General features: G+C 42.7%; 1 protein-coding gene across 1 annotated transcript; it reads left to right on the plus strand.

The window, feature by feature from the left end:
* The first annotated feature begins 386 nt into the window (after positions 1 to 386).
* On the plus strand, positions 387 to 2,215 carry LOC118488901. Its single transcript, XM_035986323.1, has 2 exons — positions 387 to 752; positions 2,138 to 2,215. Exons 1-2 carry the CDS (start codon positions 387 to 389, stop codon positions 2,213 to 2,215), a joined length of 444 nt encoding a protein of 147 aa, XP_035842216.1.
* Positions 2,216 to 16,544: the final 14,329 nt, after the last annotated feature.

Raw genomic sequence — 16,544 nt, forward strand, 5'->3', positions numbered from 1 at the left:
TTTGCAATTTTGTACAAACAAACATAATTTCTAGATTTGGGATTCCCCGAGTGATCATTAGTGATGGGGGGATCTCATTTTAAGAATTTTAACTTTGGCAAACTCTTGAAACGGTATGGTGTTGACATTCGGATTGCTACCCCCTATCACCCACAAACGAGTGGTCAAGTGGAAGTTTCCAATAGGCAAATAAAAGAAATTTTGCAAAAGACCGTTCGACCCGACCGAAAGGATTGTCGACGAAGTTGAATGATGCTTTATGGGCGTAAAGAACGGCTCATAAAACACCTGTTGGAACTACACCTTATCGCTTAGTTTATGGGTGAAACTGTCATTTACCGGTTGAACTTTTGCATCGTGCTTGGTGGGCCATAAAAGAGGTTAACATGAAATATGACGATGCAGGAAAGGAGCGAAAATTAAAGCTTTGCGAGTTGGAGGAGCTTCGGGAAGAAGCGTATGAGTACGCCTCGAAATACAAGGATGATATGAAAAGGGCACATGACGCGAAGTTGAAGCCAAAGGAGTTTGAAGTGGGTCAAAAAGTTTGGCTCTACAACTCACGGCTTAAATGTTTTCCCGGTAAGCTTAAGAGTAAATGGATGGGCCCGTATGTGATTACACGGGTCGGGAAGCTCGGAGATGTTACCATTAAGGACCCGAAGGATGGGTCAAAGCAAACGGTTAACGGTCACCGCCTTAAACCGTTCCTTGATGGTAACGAGGAGAAAAAGGATGTGAATGTGGAATTGGTAAGCTTTGTGGTAAGCGTGCCAACCTATTAGGTCAATTAAAAGGACCAGTAGCACCTTGTGTAGAGTTTTGTATCATTTATTTAATTGTTTGAGCATTTTGGGTATAATCGTTTTCGTTTCATACTAACCCCTTTGATTGTGTGAAGTCCGGATATTCCGAACGGGTCATGAAGACGCAAGGTATGTTTTTAGACTTTGTTATGTGCATTGAGGACAATACATGACTTTTCGGGGGGTGGTAGGACCATTAAACGGTTTCGTGTTTTCTAAATTTTAACTTATAAAAAATCAAAAAAAGATTTTTATTAATTTTTAGGAATTTTGTTTGTATATAGTTCCTTTATAAAAAGCTCTTATTTTTCTTCCTATTTTTCATTAAAAAAATTGAAAATGGGAAACCCGTCGGCGACGGGGGTAGGCCCGTCCGGGACGGCCTCTAAAAAGACCCGTCGGCCACCAAAGCCCGTATCCAGAAGGATGGGGCGTCGCCACCAGGACCAATTTTCCATGCCCGTCGGCGACGTCGTCTAGAAACGCAGCCGCACCAGATTCGTTGTTTATGTATTTTGCTCGAACCAAGACTCATTTAAACCAATTAAAACCTCATCAAACTGAACCTACAACCCTCTAGAGCCACCTTCTCAATTCCAAACTCTTCAAACCCCAAAATCTCTTCCATCTCTCTCCTCTCACATCATCTTCTCCATCTTTTACACCAAGAACCCTAAAACTTTAACTCTCCATAACTCTTTCAAATCTTCACCAAATCAACTGATTCTTGATCCTATTGTGCGTATTTTTTTCGAGAGGAACAAAACCTCTATCACGGTTTTCATCAATTCTTGCTCGTTTGCAAGATTTCTGAGCGTGAAATTTCGGGTTATTTGAAGGGTGTTCATCAAGTTACTTGCTTTGCATCTTTTTCTTAGTTCTTCATGTTTACAACACCAAAGGTATGGATTTCACTTAAGTTTATGCATGATTATCATATGTTTACTTGTTTTTCTTCCGAAATTTTAAACTTGTTAGTTTAAGAGTAGGTTGTTTAAACAATGTATGTTGTTCTAGCATGAGTTTTAGTATGATTGGTTGTTTTGGATGGGATTTGAACATGTTATAACCATAGTGAAGTGATTACACTCGTTATTTACATGATTGAACATGAAGGTGATGTTGAATTTTGTTGAACTCACAAGAAATTGTGAATTAACAAGTAAAAATTGATAGGTAAATGATAAAATAGGCGACTTTGGAAGTTTAAAAAGGCAATTTTTCATTTGCTTGTTAATTGAAAAGTTCAACATCATACATTATGTTCAAAGTTTGAGAATATGTTAAGGTTTTGGGTTTATATTGATGCTTTGTTTGTTTTGTGATTGTAGTTATGGCCGGAGGTAGGAAAAAGTAGAAAACTACAGGGCAAGGCTCATCATCTGGAGTGGGATCTTCTTCCGGATTAATACCGAAGAAGTGGGAGCAATTAAGCTCGATAGAAGAGGGTGATCCTAGGCTATACAGGCAGGATTGGGCATGGGAGAAGTTCAGGGATAGTCGAAGCGCTGGGGTTGGGAGGAAGAAAAAAACAAACCCCTATCGACATTCCAAGATAGGAAGTTGGAAGCTAAACTGTGGAAGTGGAAGATGGTCAATTATGTGACTACTTCAGTACCGGATAGGGTGGTGTGTGAAAGGGTTGTAAATGTTGAGGTGTTTAGAAAGATTGGGATTGTTCAAATGTTTGAGCGTCAAGGATGGGAAAGAGTTCTTGATTGGTGTGAAGACAACACCTCCCGGATCTATTTGGCGGAGGTGTGTGAGTGGTTGGCGTCATTGAGGTTTATGAACAAGGATGGTCCTCTGGCCCAGTGGAGATTGGTTGGTAAGACAAGCCTAGGGGAGATGAAAATGTCCTTCGAAACGATTAATTGCATCGCGCGCTTTGATTCTTTGTGGGTGCAAGCATATGATTATCCAACCATTGAACAATTCTTGGATAACCATGCGAACGGTGATGATCCGGAACAAATGACTGCGGCTATCTTACCATATAACGACGGGGGAGCGGCCCAAAGAAACCAAATGACGGTTGAGGGGAGGATTCTTCAAGGAATTTCCCTAGAAAATGTTTTGGTGAGATTTGGCGATAGGGGAGGAGTGAAAGCAAGTGATTGTAGGGTTGTTCATTCCTTGTTGTACACCGACTTTATCATGGAGGCATATTATCATGATGAATACGTGGTTCACTCGAGAGTCGTTTCACAGGTGTATGATTCCATATGTGCGCCTCATTAGTGCCATGATCCTCCAGCAAAACTGTCTTCCCCCGGAATCGCTTTGGGTATCTAAGCCTTTGGAAGAGTTTAGTTTCGCCACGATAAAGAAAAACTGGAAAATACATGTGAAGCTTTCGGGAAGCAAGTATGTGGTGACCGGCAAATTGGGTCACTGTTATGAATTTGTTGATCCAGTTGTGCAACGAGGGGATGATGAAGATGTGGAAATGGTTAATGAAGTAGACAAAACTGAGCCTCCTGGTCCACGGGGACCAAAGCAGAGGTATATGAGGCCACACCGGGAGTTGAATGCAGAGGTGGCGAGTTTTATGAAATTTCGACGGGTACCCTTGTCACACCCCAACCGATGGCGGAATCATCGGGGTGCGGCACTGAGCGAAACAGATTGTCCAGAAGTTTCCACAACAACTATTATATAAATTCAGTTTAAATGACACGTCCCATACCGTGTCCCAAATAAATAACAAGTTATCATAGAAAGCAACCAGGCAAATAATTCCGTTCCGACAACTCAGATTCAATTATTAATACAGACAATTGTTTATTATTTCTAGACTCCCTAGCCTCGATTTCATCACCATGCGCCTAAGCATCCTAGCAACTTAAGCACCTGTCACATACGTTAAAATAAAGTCAATACATAAAATGTAAAGGTGAGCACACAAGTTTGATAATAGCATATAGAGTTCGAATAGTTTACGCATAACCAGCACGTACACAGAGGAAAACAATGCATGTTAATTATCGACATGGGACCATCGATACCAACGACTGCGGGTTGACCGTCCGAGACGGTTCGCAATACATGATTACCACCGAAATCCATGCAAGTAATTGTCCTTAACAACCCCCGTGTGAACGGGTGCTGAGTCCAAACTATAGTACTACGTTGCTAAGGCAGGTAGATAGCACTCCACGTGTAAACATAATAAACAGCATTCATTTAGTCAAATAGCACATGCAATTTGGTTAGTGTTCAAATAGTTTGTGTTTGATTGTGATTTGATACGTAACGTATGTAACACCCAAAAGTGCTAAAAGCAAAAAGGGATCGAGTATACTCACAGTGATTGATTGTGGATTGAAGGAAGCGCTGAGAGTAAGTTTAGCATGAATAGTTCGATAGCATAACGATAAGTAACGCGGAAAAGTAAACAAGTGTGGATGGATCGAATGGGCTGGTCGATCGAACGGCAGGTTCGATCGAACGGGCTGTTCGGTCGGCTGGTATGTCCGGTTGGACAGTCCTGTTCCATCGGCCGGTAGGCTCGATCGGCTGGGCCATTCGAGTGGATTGTTTCTTCCTTTGGTGTGTTTGTGTTTGAGGATTTGAACTTTTGAAGTTTTCGTTGCAGCATTTGAGAACACTGAAGTGTTCATACCTTTCAAGTCGGTCGATCGAACGGTTCGTTCGATCGACTAGCTCACTCGATCGGCTAGCTCACTCGATCGGCTAGAAACTTCAGAATTAGTCCTCAACTGAATGTCACTCGATCGAACAGTCTGTTCGATCGGCTGGCATTCCCTACTACGAACGAGTTGTGAAAACGATCGAGTGTTGAAGTATAGTATTTCATGATCCGAAGAGTAATGTTCACCAAACGCAGTTCGATCGAACATCTCTTCCTCAATACTATGCTTCATGAAATTTTGAAAGGGTGGGACCATGTGCTAGCCGATCGGCTGGCCCGGTCGATCGGCTGGCATGTCCGATCGGCTGGGCTGTTCGAACAGCCTAGCCGTTCGGCCAGCATTTCTGACCTGGTCGGCCTTTCGTCTAACACTTGGCTGTTTGTTTATTTGTCATTCTTTCAAGGTATCTTGACAACGTGTTGAACTATGATAACCTTCGTTCCTACTTGTTTCTTTGGCTCGAACAGGAATCACCCAAGTCCGGCCGGTGAACGGTTCGGAATGTCGGTTTAGAGTTTAACCCGAAATCGGTGAACCTTGTTCATAGAACCCGAATCTTGAACCCTTTCAACTGTTTGGATGATTAGTTAGCCGGTTCAAGCTATGTTTCTATCGGTTTGAAGGCATTGAGTGTAAAAGAGTTGGAAGAAAGTTGGAATTCCTTCTTTCAATCCTTCACAACTTGTGGATGTTTAGATCTTTGATAGATCTTAACTCGTTTATGTGGAAATCGGTTAGATCTAAGCTAATCATAGTTGAATGAGGCCAAAACATGATGTTCTTCAAGAACACCATGATGACATCACCCAAGAACACTTAGATCTTGGTGATTTCACGGTTAGAATCCAAGTTTTAAAAGATAGAAAGGTGTAGAATCAAGTAATGATAAAAAACGCACAAGAATTAGAGTGAAAACTTACTGGGATTGAGAGAAATCTGAGAAAAGGTGAAGAATAGGAGCTGGCCGGTCAGAACTTTTCAAAAGTGGAAATGAAGACAAGGACAACCCTATTTATAGGCTTCCAAAAGAGGAAAGTGGCAGCCGATCGGCCAGGGGCTCCGATCGAGTGGGCTGCTCGATCGGCTGGCAAGATGCTAGCCGATCGGCTGGCCTGTTTTATCCGGGTGCTTCCTCTTCGATCCGCGACCCACTTCGAGTATTTTGCGACAGTTTTCGACGTTTCGATTTCGATGGACGCTGATACGAATACGCTAGAGTTCCTAGTCAAATTACTTTTAATCCCAACCACTATATCTAACATACAATCTTCTATAAGTCATGTTTCGATGTCGGTTTCGATTGAGTTCGATTGCCTTTCGAGTTTCGATTCAATTTTCGATTGATTTGCTTGAATACCATACCAAACATAAAGTAAACATGCACAAGTAACACATAAGGCACACACACGTATAACAATACCAAAATTCGCATAATTCGAGTCTCGAGTTCGATGATTGTTAGATTGGTTTGATTACTGATTAGTTAACTTTATCGCATTGTTACTTCCTACTATTCACAGTCGTAGATCGGTTGCATTGATTAAACATTCGATTACTTCGATTCTTGCTGATTACAACACTTACTCCACATAATACAACTAAAACACAAAATCGACTATTGACAGTCAAGGAAAGTCAAAGTTGACTTGGACTTTGACTTTGACATTCGAAAACACGGGGTGTTACAGCCTCCCCTTGTTTAGGGAATTTCGTCCCGAAATTAGGCTCGAAGGCTACACAACGCCGTGATTTACCAATTTGATGCTTCAGATCTATTTATTTAAACAACTGCGGGTACTTGGCCTTCATGTCGCTTTCGAGTTCCCAAGTGAACTCCGCGCCTCGTTTGCCTTCCCAATTGTAACGTTTCGTTGACCTGAAGATCGTCAAGCGGTACGATTAGATCATGATCAGAAAGGCATTTTCGGAGGTTAGAGACGTGGAAAGTCGGGTGGACGTTACTGAGTTCCTCCGGTAATTCAAGTCTGTAGGCGACTTTTCCGATTCTTTCCAGAATTCTAAAAGGTCCAACATATCGAGGCGCGAGTTTCCCTTCCTCCGGTGATACCTTTAGGTGTACGTAGTCACCAACTTCAAATTCAAGGGGCTTGCGTCTTTTATCGGCGTAACTTTTTTGTCTGTTCCGAGCTTTTACCAAGTTGTCTCGAATCTGGTGGATTTTGTTAGTCATTTCTAGTAGAATCTCGGGACCGGTTAGTTGTGAGTGACCGATCTTGTGCCACACAATAGGCGATCGACATCTTCTACCATACAAAGCCTCGAAAGGTGCCATTTGTATGCTGGCATGATAGCTGTTATTGTACGAGAATTTGACCAATGGCAAGTGTTTGTTCCAACTACCACCAAAATCTATGACACACGCTCGGAGCATGTCTTCAAGAGTAGGGATCGTTCTTTCAGTCTGTCCGTCGGTTTGAGGATGGAATGCAGTACTCAGATTAAGCGACGTACCAAGGGCCGCTTGAAATGTTTCCCACAATCGCGAAGTGAACCGAGCGTCACGATCTGAAATGATGTCACGAGGCGTACCATGATTACGAATGATCTCGTCGGTGTAGATTTGGGCTAGTCGTTCCACCTTGTTGTCTTCTCGTATCGGCAAGAAGTGGGCTGATTTCGTTAGACGATCAACTATAACCCAAATACTGTCGTGACCTGATGGCATGGGCGGGAGTTTCGTTATGAAATCCATAGCTATACTCTCCCACTTCCATATAGGTATCGGCGGTTGTTCGAGTAAGCCAGAAGGTCTTTGATGTTCAGCCTTGACTCTTGCACAAGTTAAACAGCTTCCAACATACAGAGCGATATCCCTTTTCATACCCGGCCACCAGTACTTATAACGAAGGTCCTGGTACATCTTGTCCGCACCGGGATGAATAGAATATCGGGACTTGTGGGCTTCATTCATAATGATCTTTCGCAAATCGGTCTGCTTAGGGATCCAAATTCGGTCCAGATAATAGAATATCCCATCTGATTTGCTTACTAACTGAGCTCCATCGTGATAGATCCTCTCTCTCTTCAATGTACGCTCGTTAAAGCAAGCATGTTGAGCTTCGCGGATAAGGGTTTCGAGATTGTGCTGGGCTTGGATGTTTCGGGTACTGAGCACGTAACTATTTCTGCTGAGCGCGTCAGCAACCACATTCACCTTGCCTGGGTGATAGCGAATCTCACAGTCGTAATCGTTGAGAAGTTCTACCCATCGGCGTTGACGCATATTAAGCTCTCTCTGATTAAAGATGTGTTGTAAACTCCTGTGATCAGTGTAGATCGTACACTTAGTGCCATACAGGTAGTGTCGCCAAATCTTCAATGCAAAGATAACCGCGCCTAGCTCGAGGTCATGGGTTGTATAGTTCTTCTCGTGGATCTTGAGCTGACGAGATGCGTAGGCTATAACCTTGTCTCGCTGCATGAGGACACAGCCGAGACCAAGGTTAGAAGCATCACAGTAGACAATGAAGTTGTCGCTTCCGTCGGGCAGCGTAAGAATCGGTGCGTTGCACAGCATATGTTTGAGGGTTTGGAAGGCAGTCTCTTGTGCGTTTCCCCACATAAAAGGTTTGTCCTTATGCGTAAGAGCAGTGAGCGGCACAACGATCTTAGAGAATCCTTCAATGAATCGTCGATAATAGCCCGCTAGTCCGAGAAAAGAACGAACTTCTGACGGGTTCTTAGGCGTAATCCAGCTTTTGACAGCTTCAATCTTCCCGGGATCGACATGGATACCCTGACTATTCACGATGTGACCCAGAAACTGAACCTCCTCCAACCAGAATTCGCACTTGGAGAACTTGGCGTAGAGTTGGTTCCCTTGGAGTAACTCGAGAACCAAACGTAGATGTTGCGCGTGTTCGGCTTTTGATTTGGAATAAATCAAGACATCGTCGATGAACACGATGACAAAACGGTCAAGATAAGGCTTACACACGCGATTCATTAGGTCCATAAAAACCGCGGGTGCGTTGGTAAGACCAAAGGGCATAACTACAAATTCGTAATGGCCATAACGGGTTCGAAAAGCGGTTTTAGGAATGTCTTCCTCTTGAATCCGCAATTGATGATAGCCTGAGCATAAGTCGATCTTAGAGAAACATGATGCACCTTGTAGCTGACCAAACAAATCGTCGATTCGGGGCAAGGGGTATCGGTTCTTGATGGTTAGCTTATTCAATTCCCGATAATCGATGCACATCCGGAACGACCCGTCCTTCTTTTTGACGAAAAGGACTGGCGCGCCCCAAGGAGAGGTGCTTGGGCGAATAAAGCCTTTTTCGAGTAATTCCTGGAGTTGGTTCGAGAGTTCCCTCATTTCGGATGGAGCGAGTCGATAAGGGGCTTTGGCAACTGGGTTAGCTCCAGGAATGAGTTCGATATGAAAGTCGATATCACGACTTGGTGGTAGTCCGGGAAGATCATCAGGGGACACCTGAGGAAATTCACGAACCACTGGAACATCTTGAACTTCAACTTTCTTTTTCTTTCCCTTCTCCGCTACTACAATCTTGGCCAAGAAAGCTCGGTATTCCTTGCGGAGATACTTGCTGGCTTGAATACACGACATAAGCTTGAGACCTTTCGACGTTGTTTCACCGTACACACACAGAAGATCACCATTTGCAAGCGAGAATCGAATCATCTTTTCGAAGCATACGATTTCAGCATGGTTTTCACGAAGAAAGTCCATGCCTATTATGACATCAAAACTTCCGAGTTGCATAGGAATAAGGTCGATTGGGAAGATGTGATTGTTGAGTTCGAGAGTACAATCACGGAGTACTGAATTAACGGCAATAGTTCTTCCTGAAGCAACTTCGACTTCGAATGACGAGGATAGATAAGAGCGCTTACGACTAAGGAGCTTCTCGAATTCAAATGACACAAAGCAGTTATCGGCTCCAGTATCAAACAAACATGATGCATAAATACCATTCACATGGAACGTACCATTAACCACGTTGTTATCCGCCTGAGCCTGACGGGCATTGATGTTGAAGGTTCAGGCATGAGCTGCTTGCTGCTGTTGCTGAGGCTGCTGTTGTTGCTGCTGGGGCTCTTGCTTAACCACCCTGTTCGGGCACCTGTTTGCAAAATGGTTAGGGTCACCACATGCAAAGCAGACTCGTGCATTGACTGCAGGTGCTGGAGCTGCTTGTTGGCCTTGAGGGGCGGGGAGTAGAGCTTGGTTGGCAGTGGCTTGAACTGGGGCTTGACGAGGACCATAGCGACAGTTCGTAGTGAAATGACCGTAGAGGTTGCAGTGAGCGCAAAAACGACAAGCTAGACCCACTGGATGATGATACGAACATGTCGAGCAGAGTGGGTGAGGGCCTGTGTATGCACGCTTTGCTGGCGGTGCATTGATCACTAGAGCTGAGCGCTGGTGCTGCTGCTGTTGAGCTGGTACAACTTGTAGTGGAGTAGCGGTTGTTGCGGCAGCACAGCTCTTGTTGCTGGAGCTGTTGTTGTTCTTCTTCTTTCTTCTTGATGACTTGGAGGATTGAGCAGATGAGTCGGTGGGTGTTGTAGTAACTTGGTGCAGAGACTTGGTTTGCTTATCCCAGTAACCAGACTTTACTCGCTTATCATTGATCTCAGCGGCGAGCAGGTAGGTTTCTTCGATTGTTGTTGGCTTGGCGGCGTGAACAAAGTCGGCTACACAGTCGGGTAGGGCTCGGATATACTTTTTGATGGCTTGATCTGAGGTCTTGACTTGATCAGGACAGATGATGCTAAGCTGCTTGAAGCGAACAGTGAGAGCAGCGTTGTCTCCATCCTTCTGCTTGATTCCCCAGAACTCGTCCTCCAGCTTTTGGCGTTCATGAGGAGGGCAGAATTCTTCGATCATAATCGCCTTCAACTCCTTCCATGATAGCCCGTAAGCTGCATCATTTCCGCGCTTGTTTCGTTTGGCCGTCCACCAGTCTAGAGCACGGGACTGGAAGATGCCTGTAGCATTGAGAGTGCGGAGATGTTTAGGACATCCGCTCTGGCGCAGAGTGACTTCGAACGAGTTGAACCAGTGAACCATGGCTGTAGGACCATCTTCGCCAGTGAACTCTTTTGGTCCGCATGCTTTGAACTGCTTGAAGCTGAAAGAAGCCTTGCTTGAATCCTTAGGGATTTCAGCTCGAGATTCTTCAGACAACTTACTAGCATTTTCATACACCTCACTTACAGCTTTCGCCACGGTTTTGGAGATGATCGCAGCGAGACGTCGGTCTCTCTTCTCTTGGCGAGTCAAACGGTGTCGGGATCCAGACGACGACATGGTCTGCATTAGACATCGTCACGAGACTCAACACAACGAAATCGAATCTCACCTCACACGTCTAGACTACTAAAGCTTAGAATCACGTCGAATCACATATTTCGCAACATATAGGCACATAATCACAGATACACATAATCATAGAACACAGAAGTACACAGAGCACAGAATCACAGAAGCAGAGAAGCACGTAAGCACATAGAACACAGAACACGTAAATACCTACGCACTTATTCACTGAGGTAGTCAGAAAACAGAAATCTATCCTTCAAAGCTCGCGTGCCGCTCGATTAGTATTTCGATTAGCATCGTATTAGCCTAACTTAGTCGTATAGCATAACATAGTATGATATTGTCTAGATTTGCGATAACTGGGGATCGAGTAGGGATAGAATAACAGTACGAGTCGTGTGTGTGTAACACCCCGAAAAATATAAAACCTTATATTGAAGCTATAAAGTATAAATAGACGAGAATTTACTAACTAGGAAATTTTAACCTAGTTAGTTACAAGTCTAGAAATAACTTAAAGTAGGGTTAAAAGTAATCAAATTAAATGTTAATCAAAGTAGAGGGGCCTAAGTTGTAACAATTAAAAACTTAATTGTTAGTAACAAATAAAACAAACCAAACACCCCACAAAGGGGATGTCTGGTCGATCAAAACAACAGGGGCGATCCCCACTCCCTCTCAAACCCTAACTTCACCAAATTGATTAATTGAAGGTTAATCCTTGTCCCAAATCGAAATCTGAACAGAGATTCGTGATCCTCATCACAAGGGGGGGTTACAAGGTATGTGAAATTTCATGAAATCTCTCAACTTGAATTTCTCATATAATTGGGATAATCTGAAATTAGGGTTGCATGCATATGTTATGATGAATTAGGAACAACTATAGTGTCTAGGAACAAATCCTAGACAAACACAAGCTGAAATCATGTAGAATTTTGATGGAAACTATGATCACCATTGTAGGTGATTAGTGGGTTATGTGTATTTGGAATGAACACTAGGAAATAGATTGTTAATCTAGTGTAATCTGGCAATTTTGAAATGATTTCAGAAATTAGAAGCTTACAATCATGTAAAATGGTGGATTTATGTGGAATTATGGCTAAATGATAAACTAAAGATGTGATGTATAATCATGTAAAAATCTGCTCATGAAGTGTTTGTTGAAATGCCTCTATGAAGGCTTAAAACTGAAATTTCAAGTTTAAACGCATAATCACGATGTTTGGTGTAATATGCGAATTATAATTTCAAAAGAGAGTTCTAAACATATGATAAATGAACTCTATAGGAACGGGCGCAAGAGCGTCAAGCGGACAAGCGGGCGGCGAACCACGTTTAAAAGGCCTACTTTGAAGGTATGCAACTTGACCCGTTACATTAAGTAAGTGTTGATGTTCATAATGTGTGTAGTGAATTTTAGAATAAGGGTTGTTTTGAATTAAAGCGGCGATGTCTCTATATTGAATAATTGATCAAAAAAATTGGTTGGGACTCGATGGTAGTTGTCATATGGGAGGATTCCTTAGACGAGCCAAACGGGTCGAATAATCAAATAAAGCATGGATTTTGCTTGTAATACGATTGATCCGTTTATTGTTATTGATTAGATATTGAGATATTAAAACACGATGAATCACTATGTTGGTTTGTTAGAATAAGAAATTTTGAGAAAAGTGTGAAGGCAAAACAAACAAAAAGGCCAAACTCACATGTGCAGGATCTACCGTAAGTTACGGTGCTACCGTAACTTACGGTAGAGTCCAGGAAGCTACGGTGGGTTTCCCCTGGTTTACGGTGAATCAAAAATTTCCAGAGCCTACCGTAACTTACGGTGACACCGTAAGTTACGGTGGAACTTAGAAAGTTGTAAATTTCTTTTATATCATACTTCGAGGTTGGATCTTGCATCTATACATTACATGAAAAGGTCATAACTAACATTTTAGTGGTTTTGACCCTAGGTGACAAGGTGGATCTTACGGATGGCGAACAAGCGTACGATAAAGAACCGAACACTACATTTTGAAGCTTCCGCAATGTTTTAAACCTTTGGCAGTCTAGTATGGGTTGTAAACACTTGTTAAACTACTTTTTAATCATTTTAACTTAGTCATTAATTGACTAAGGTTGTCGCACTTATGAACTCCGTTAATGTAGGTTATGTTACTTAGTGGATTTAATGATAGAAATGGTGTATTTTATTATTAAATCAAGTGATAAATTTAAGGGTGTTACAGTGTGTCGATTAAAATGATAGCAGAATCGAATATCATCCCAAAATAAAACAGAGAAAGCAAATATAAGCACAAAACAGAGAAAGCACACATAAACACATAAAATCAACAAGTCATCAGAGTACGCGGTTGCGGTTCTCAGAATTGAAATACATAAAATCGAGAGGTAGATTGTCTGCGGCTACTAGACATCGACTACCCAAGGCAACTTGACTATTCACAGTAGACTTGTCATCACTTTCGACTCTAGAGGTCGTGTTTCTGCCTCGATTCTTGGGCATTCCGCACGCGCTCCCTAGGTCATACTTGTGAGTTCAGGTTGTTGGAGTCCATCGAGGCCTTGGTGAGATAAGTAAAATCCAGAACAAACTGCCAAGGTCAGGGTTTCACCCCTTGGCTTAGCAATTTCTTCCTTGTTTTTAATAAAATAAAGGAGATTATGCATCAAAATATGGATTTCACTCCTGATTTGGTATAACTCTCCTTATGTGTAATTGAAAATATTAGGTTAAGCATGAGTAAGCGGATAAAATCATCATAAAGTCAGCTAATTTAGTCTGGAGTTTGCGGTTTTCACACCTATTCCTGACTGAATCGCCTGACTGAGGTTGAAGATTTGAGTGCAGTGATAGTGAAGAATTGCAGAATACGGCACATAAACTTGGTCTGTTGGTTCCTAACTATAGTCTAGGTCTCTAAGACAGCGACCCGGACTAGGTCGTGTCTAACCTAATCCCCTATAGTTATGGCTCTGATACCAATCTGTCACACCCCAACCGATGGCGGAATCATCGGGGCGCGGCACTGAGCGAAACAGATTGTCCAGAAGTTTCCACAACAACTATTATATAAATTCAGTTTAAATGACACGTCCCATACCATGTCCCAAATAAATAACAAGTTATCATAGAAAGTAACCAGGCAAATAATTCCATTCCGACAACTCAGATTCAATTATTAATACAGACAATTGTTTATTATTTCTAGACTCCCTAGCCTCGATTTCATCACCATGCGCCTAAGCATCCTAGCAACTTAAGCACCTGTCACATACGTCAAAATAAAGTCAATACATAAAATGTAAAGGTGAGCACACAAGTTTGATAATAGCATATAGAGTTCGAATAGTTTACGCATAACCAGACACGTACACAGAGGAAAACGATGCATGTTAATTATCGACATGGGACCATCAATACCAACGACTGCGGGTTGACCGTCCGAGACGGTTCGCAATACATGATTACCACCGTAATCCATGCAAGTAATTGTCCTTAACAACCCCCGTGTGAACGGGTGCTGAGTCCAAACTATAGTACTACGTTGCTAAGGCAGGTAGATAGCACTCCACGTGTAAACATAATAAACAGCATTCATTTAGTCAAATAGCACATGCAATTTGGTTAGCGTTCAAATAGTTTGTGTTTGATTGTGATTTGATAGGTAACGTATGTAACACCCAAAAGTGCTAAAAGCAAAAAGGGATCGAGTATACTCACAGTGATTGATTGTGGATTGAAGGGAGCGCTGAGAGTAAGTTTAGCATGAATAGTTCGATAGCATAACGATAAGTAACGCGGAAAAGTAAATAAGTGTGGATGGATCGAATGGGCTGGTCGATTGAATGGCAGGTTCGATCGAACGGGCTGTTCGGTCGGCTGGTATGTCCGGTTGGACAGTCCTGTTCAATCGGCCGGTAGGCTCGATCGGCTGGGCCATTCGAGTGGATTGTTTCTTCCTTTGGTGTGTTTGTGTTTGAGGATTTGAACTTTTGAAGTTTTCGTTGCAGCATTTGAGAACACTGAAGTGTTCTTACCTTTCAAGTCGGTCGATCGAACGGTTCGTTCGATCGGCTAGCTCACTCGATCGGCTAGCACACTCGATCGGCTAGAAACTTCAGAATTAGTCCTCAACTGAATGTCACTCGATCGAACAGTCTGTTCGATCGGCTGGTATTCCCTACTACGAACGAGTTGTGAAAACGATCGAGTGTTGAAGTATAGTATTTCATGATCCGAAGAGTAATGTTCACCAGACGCAGTTCGATCGAACATCTCTTCCTCAATACTATGCTTCATGAAATTTTGAAAGGGTGGGACCATGTGCTAGCCGATCGGCTGGCCCGGTCGATCGGCTGGCATGTCCGATCGGTTGGGCTGTTCGAACAGCCTAGCCGTTCGGCCAGCATTTCTGACCTGGTCGGCCTTTCGTCTAACACTTGGCTGTTTGTTTATTTGTCATTCATTCAAGGTATCTTGACAACATGTTGAACTATGATAACCTCCGTTCCTACTTGTTTCTTTGGCTCGAACAGGAATCACCCAAGTCCGGCCGGTGAACGGTTCGGAATGTCGGTTTAGAGTTTAACCCGAAATCGGTGAACCTTGTTCATAGAACTCGAATCTTGAACCCTTTTAACTGTTTGGATGATTAGTTAGCCGGTTCAAGCTCTGTTTCTATCGGTTTGAAGGCATTGAGTGTAAAAGAGTTGGAAGAAAGTTGGAATTCCTTCTTTCAATCCTTCACAACTTGTGGATGTTTAGATCTTTGATAGATCTAAACTTGTTTATGTGGAAATCGGTTAGATCCAAGCTAATCATAGTTGAATGAGGCCAAAACATGATGTTCTTCAAGAACACCATGATGACATCACCCAAGAACACTTAGATCTTGGTGATTTCACGGTTAGAATCCAAGTTTTAAAAGATAGAAAGGTGTAGAATCAAGTAATGATAAAAAACGCACAAGAATTAGAGTGAAAACTTACCGGGATTGAGAGAAATCTGCGAAAAGGTGAAGAATAGGAGCTGGCCGGTCAGAACTTTCCAAAAGTGGAAATGAAGACAAGGACAGCCCTATTTATAGGCTTCCAAAAGAGGAAAGTGGCAGCCGATCGGCCAGGGGCTCCGATCGAGTGGGCTGCTCGATCGGCTGGCAAGATGCTAGCCGATCGGCTGGCCTGTTCGATCCGGGTGCTTCCTGTTCGATCCGCGACCCACTTCGAGTATTTTACGACGGTTTTCGACGTTTCGATTTCGATGGACGCTGATACGGATACGCTAGAGTTCCTAGTCAAATTACTTTTAATCCCAACCACTATATCTAACATACAATCTTCTATAAGTCACGTTTCGATGTCGGTTTCGATTGAGTTCGATTGCCTTTCGAGTTTCGATTCGATTTTCGATTGATTTGCTTGAATACCACACCAAACATAAAGTAAACATGCACAAGTAACACATAAGGCACACACACGTATAACAATACCAAAATTCGCATAATTCGAGTCTCGAGTTCGATGATTGTTAGATCGGTTTGATTACTGATTAGTTAACTTTATCGCATTGTTACTTCCTACTATTCACAGTCGTAGATCGGTTGCATTGATTAAACATTCAATTACTCGATTCTTGCTGATTACAACACTTACTCCACATAATACAACTAAAACACAAAATCGACTATTTACAGTCAAGGAAAGTCAAAGTTGACTTGGACTTTGACTTTGACTTTGACTTTGACATTCGAAAAC

This window comes from Helianthus annuus, chromosome 17 (genome assembly GCF_002127325.2).
Source record: "Helianthus annuus cultivar XRQ/B chromosome 17, HanXRQr2.0-SUNRISE, whole genome shotgun sequence".
Taxonomy (NCBI): Eukaryota; Viridiplantae; Streptophyta; class Magnoliopsida; order Asterales; family Asteraceae; genus Helianthus; species Helianthus annuus.

What these genes read in the sequence shown, in the direction of transcription:
- LOC118488901 (XM_035986323.1), top strand. Translation starts at nt 387, where the DNA reads ATGAAATATGACGATGCAGGAAAGGAGCGAAAATTAAAGCTTTGCGAG. An exon ending in AGGATGTGAATGTGGAATTG is followed by an intron (nt 753 to 2,137) that starts GTAAGCTTTGTG and finishes TTGTGATTGTAG; the next exon opens with TTATGGCCGGAGGTAGGAAA.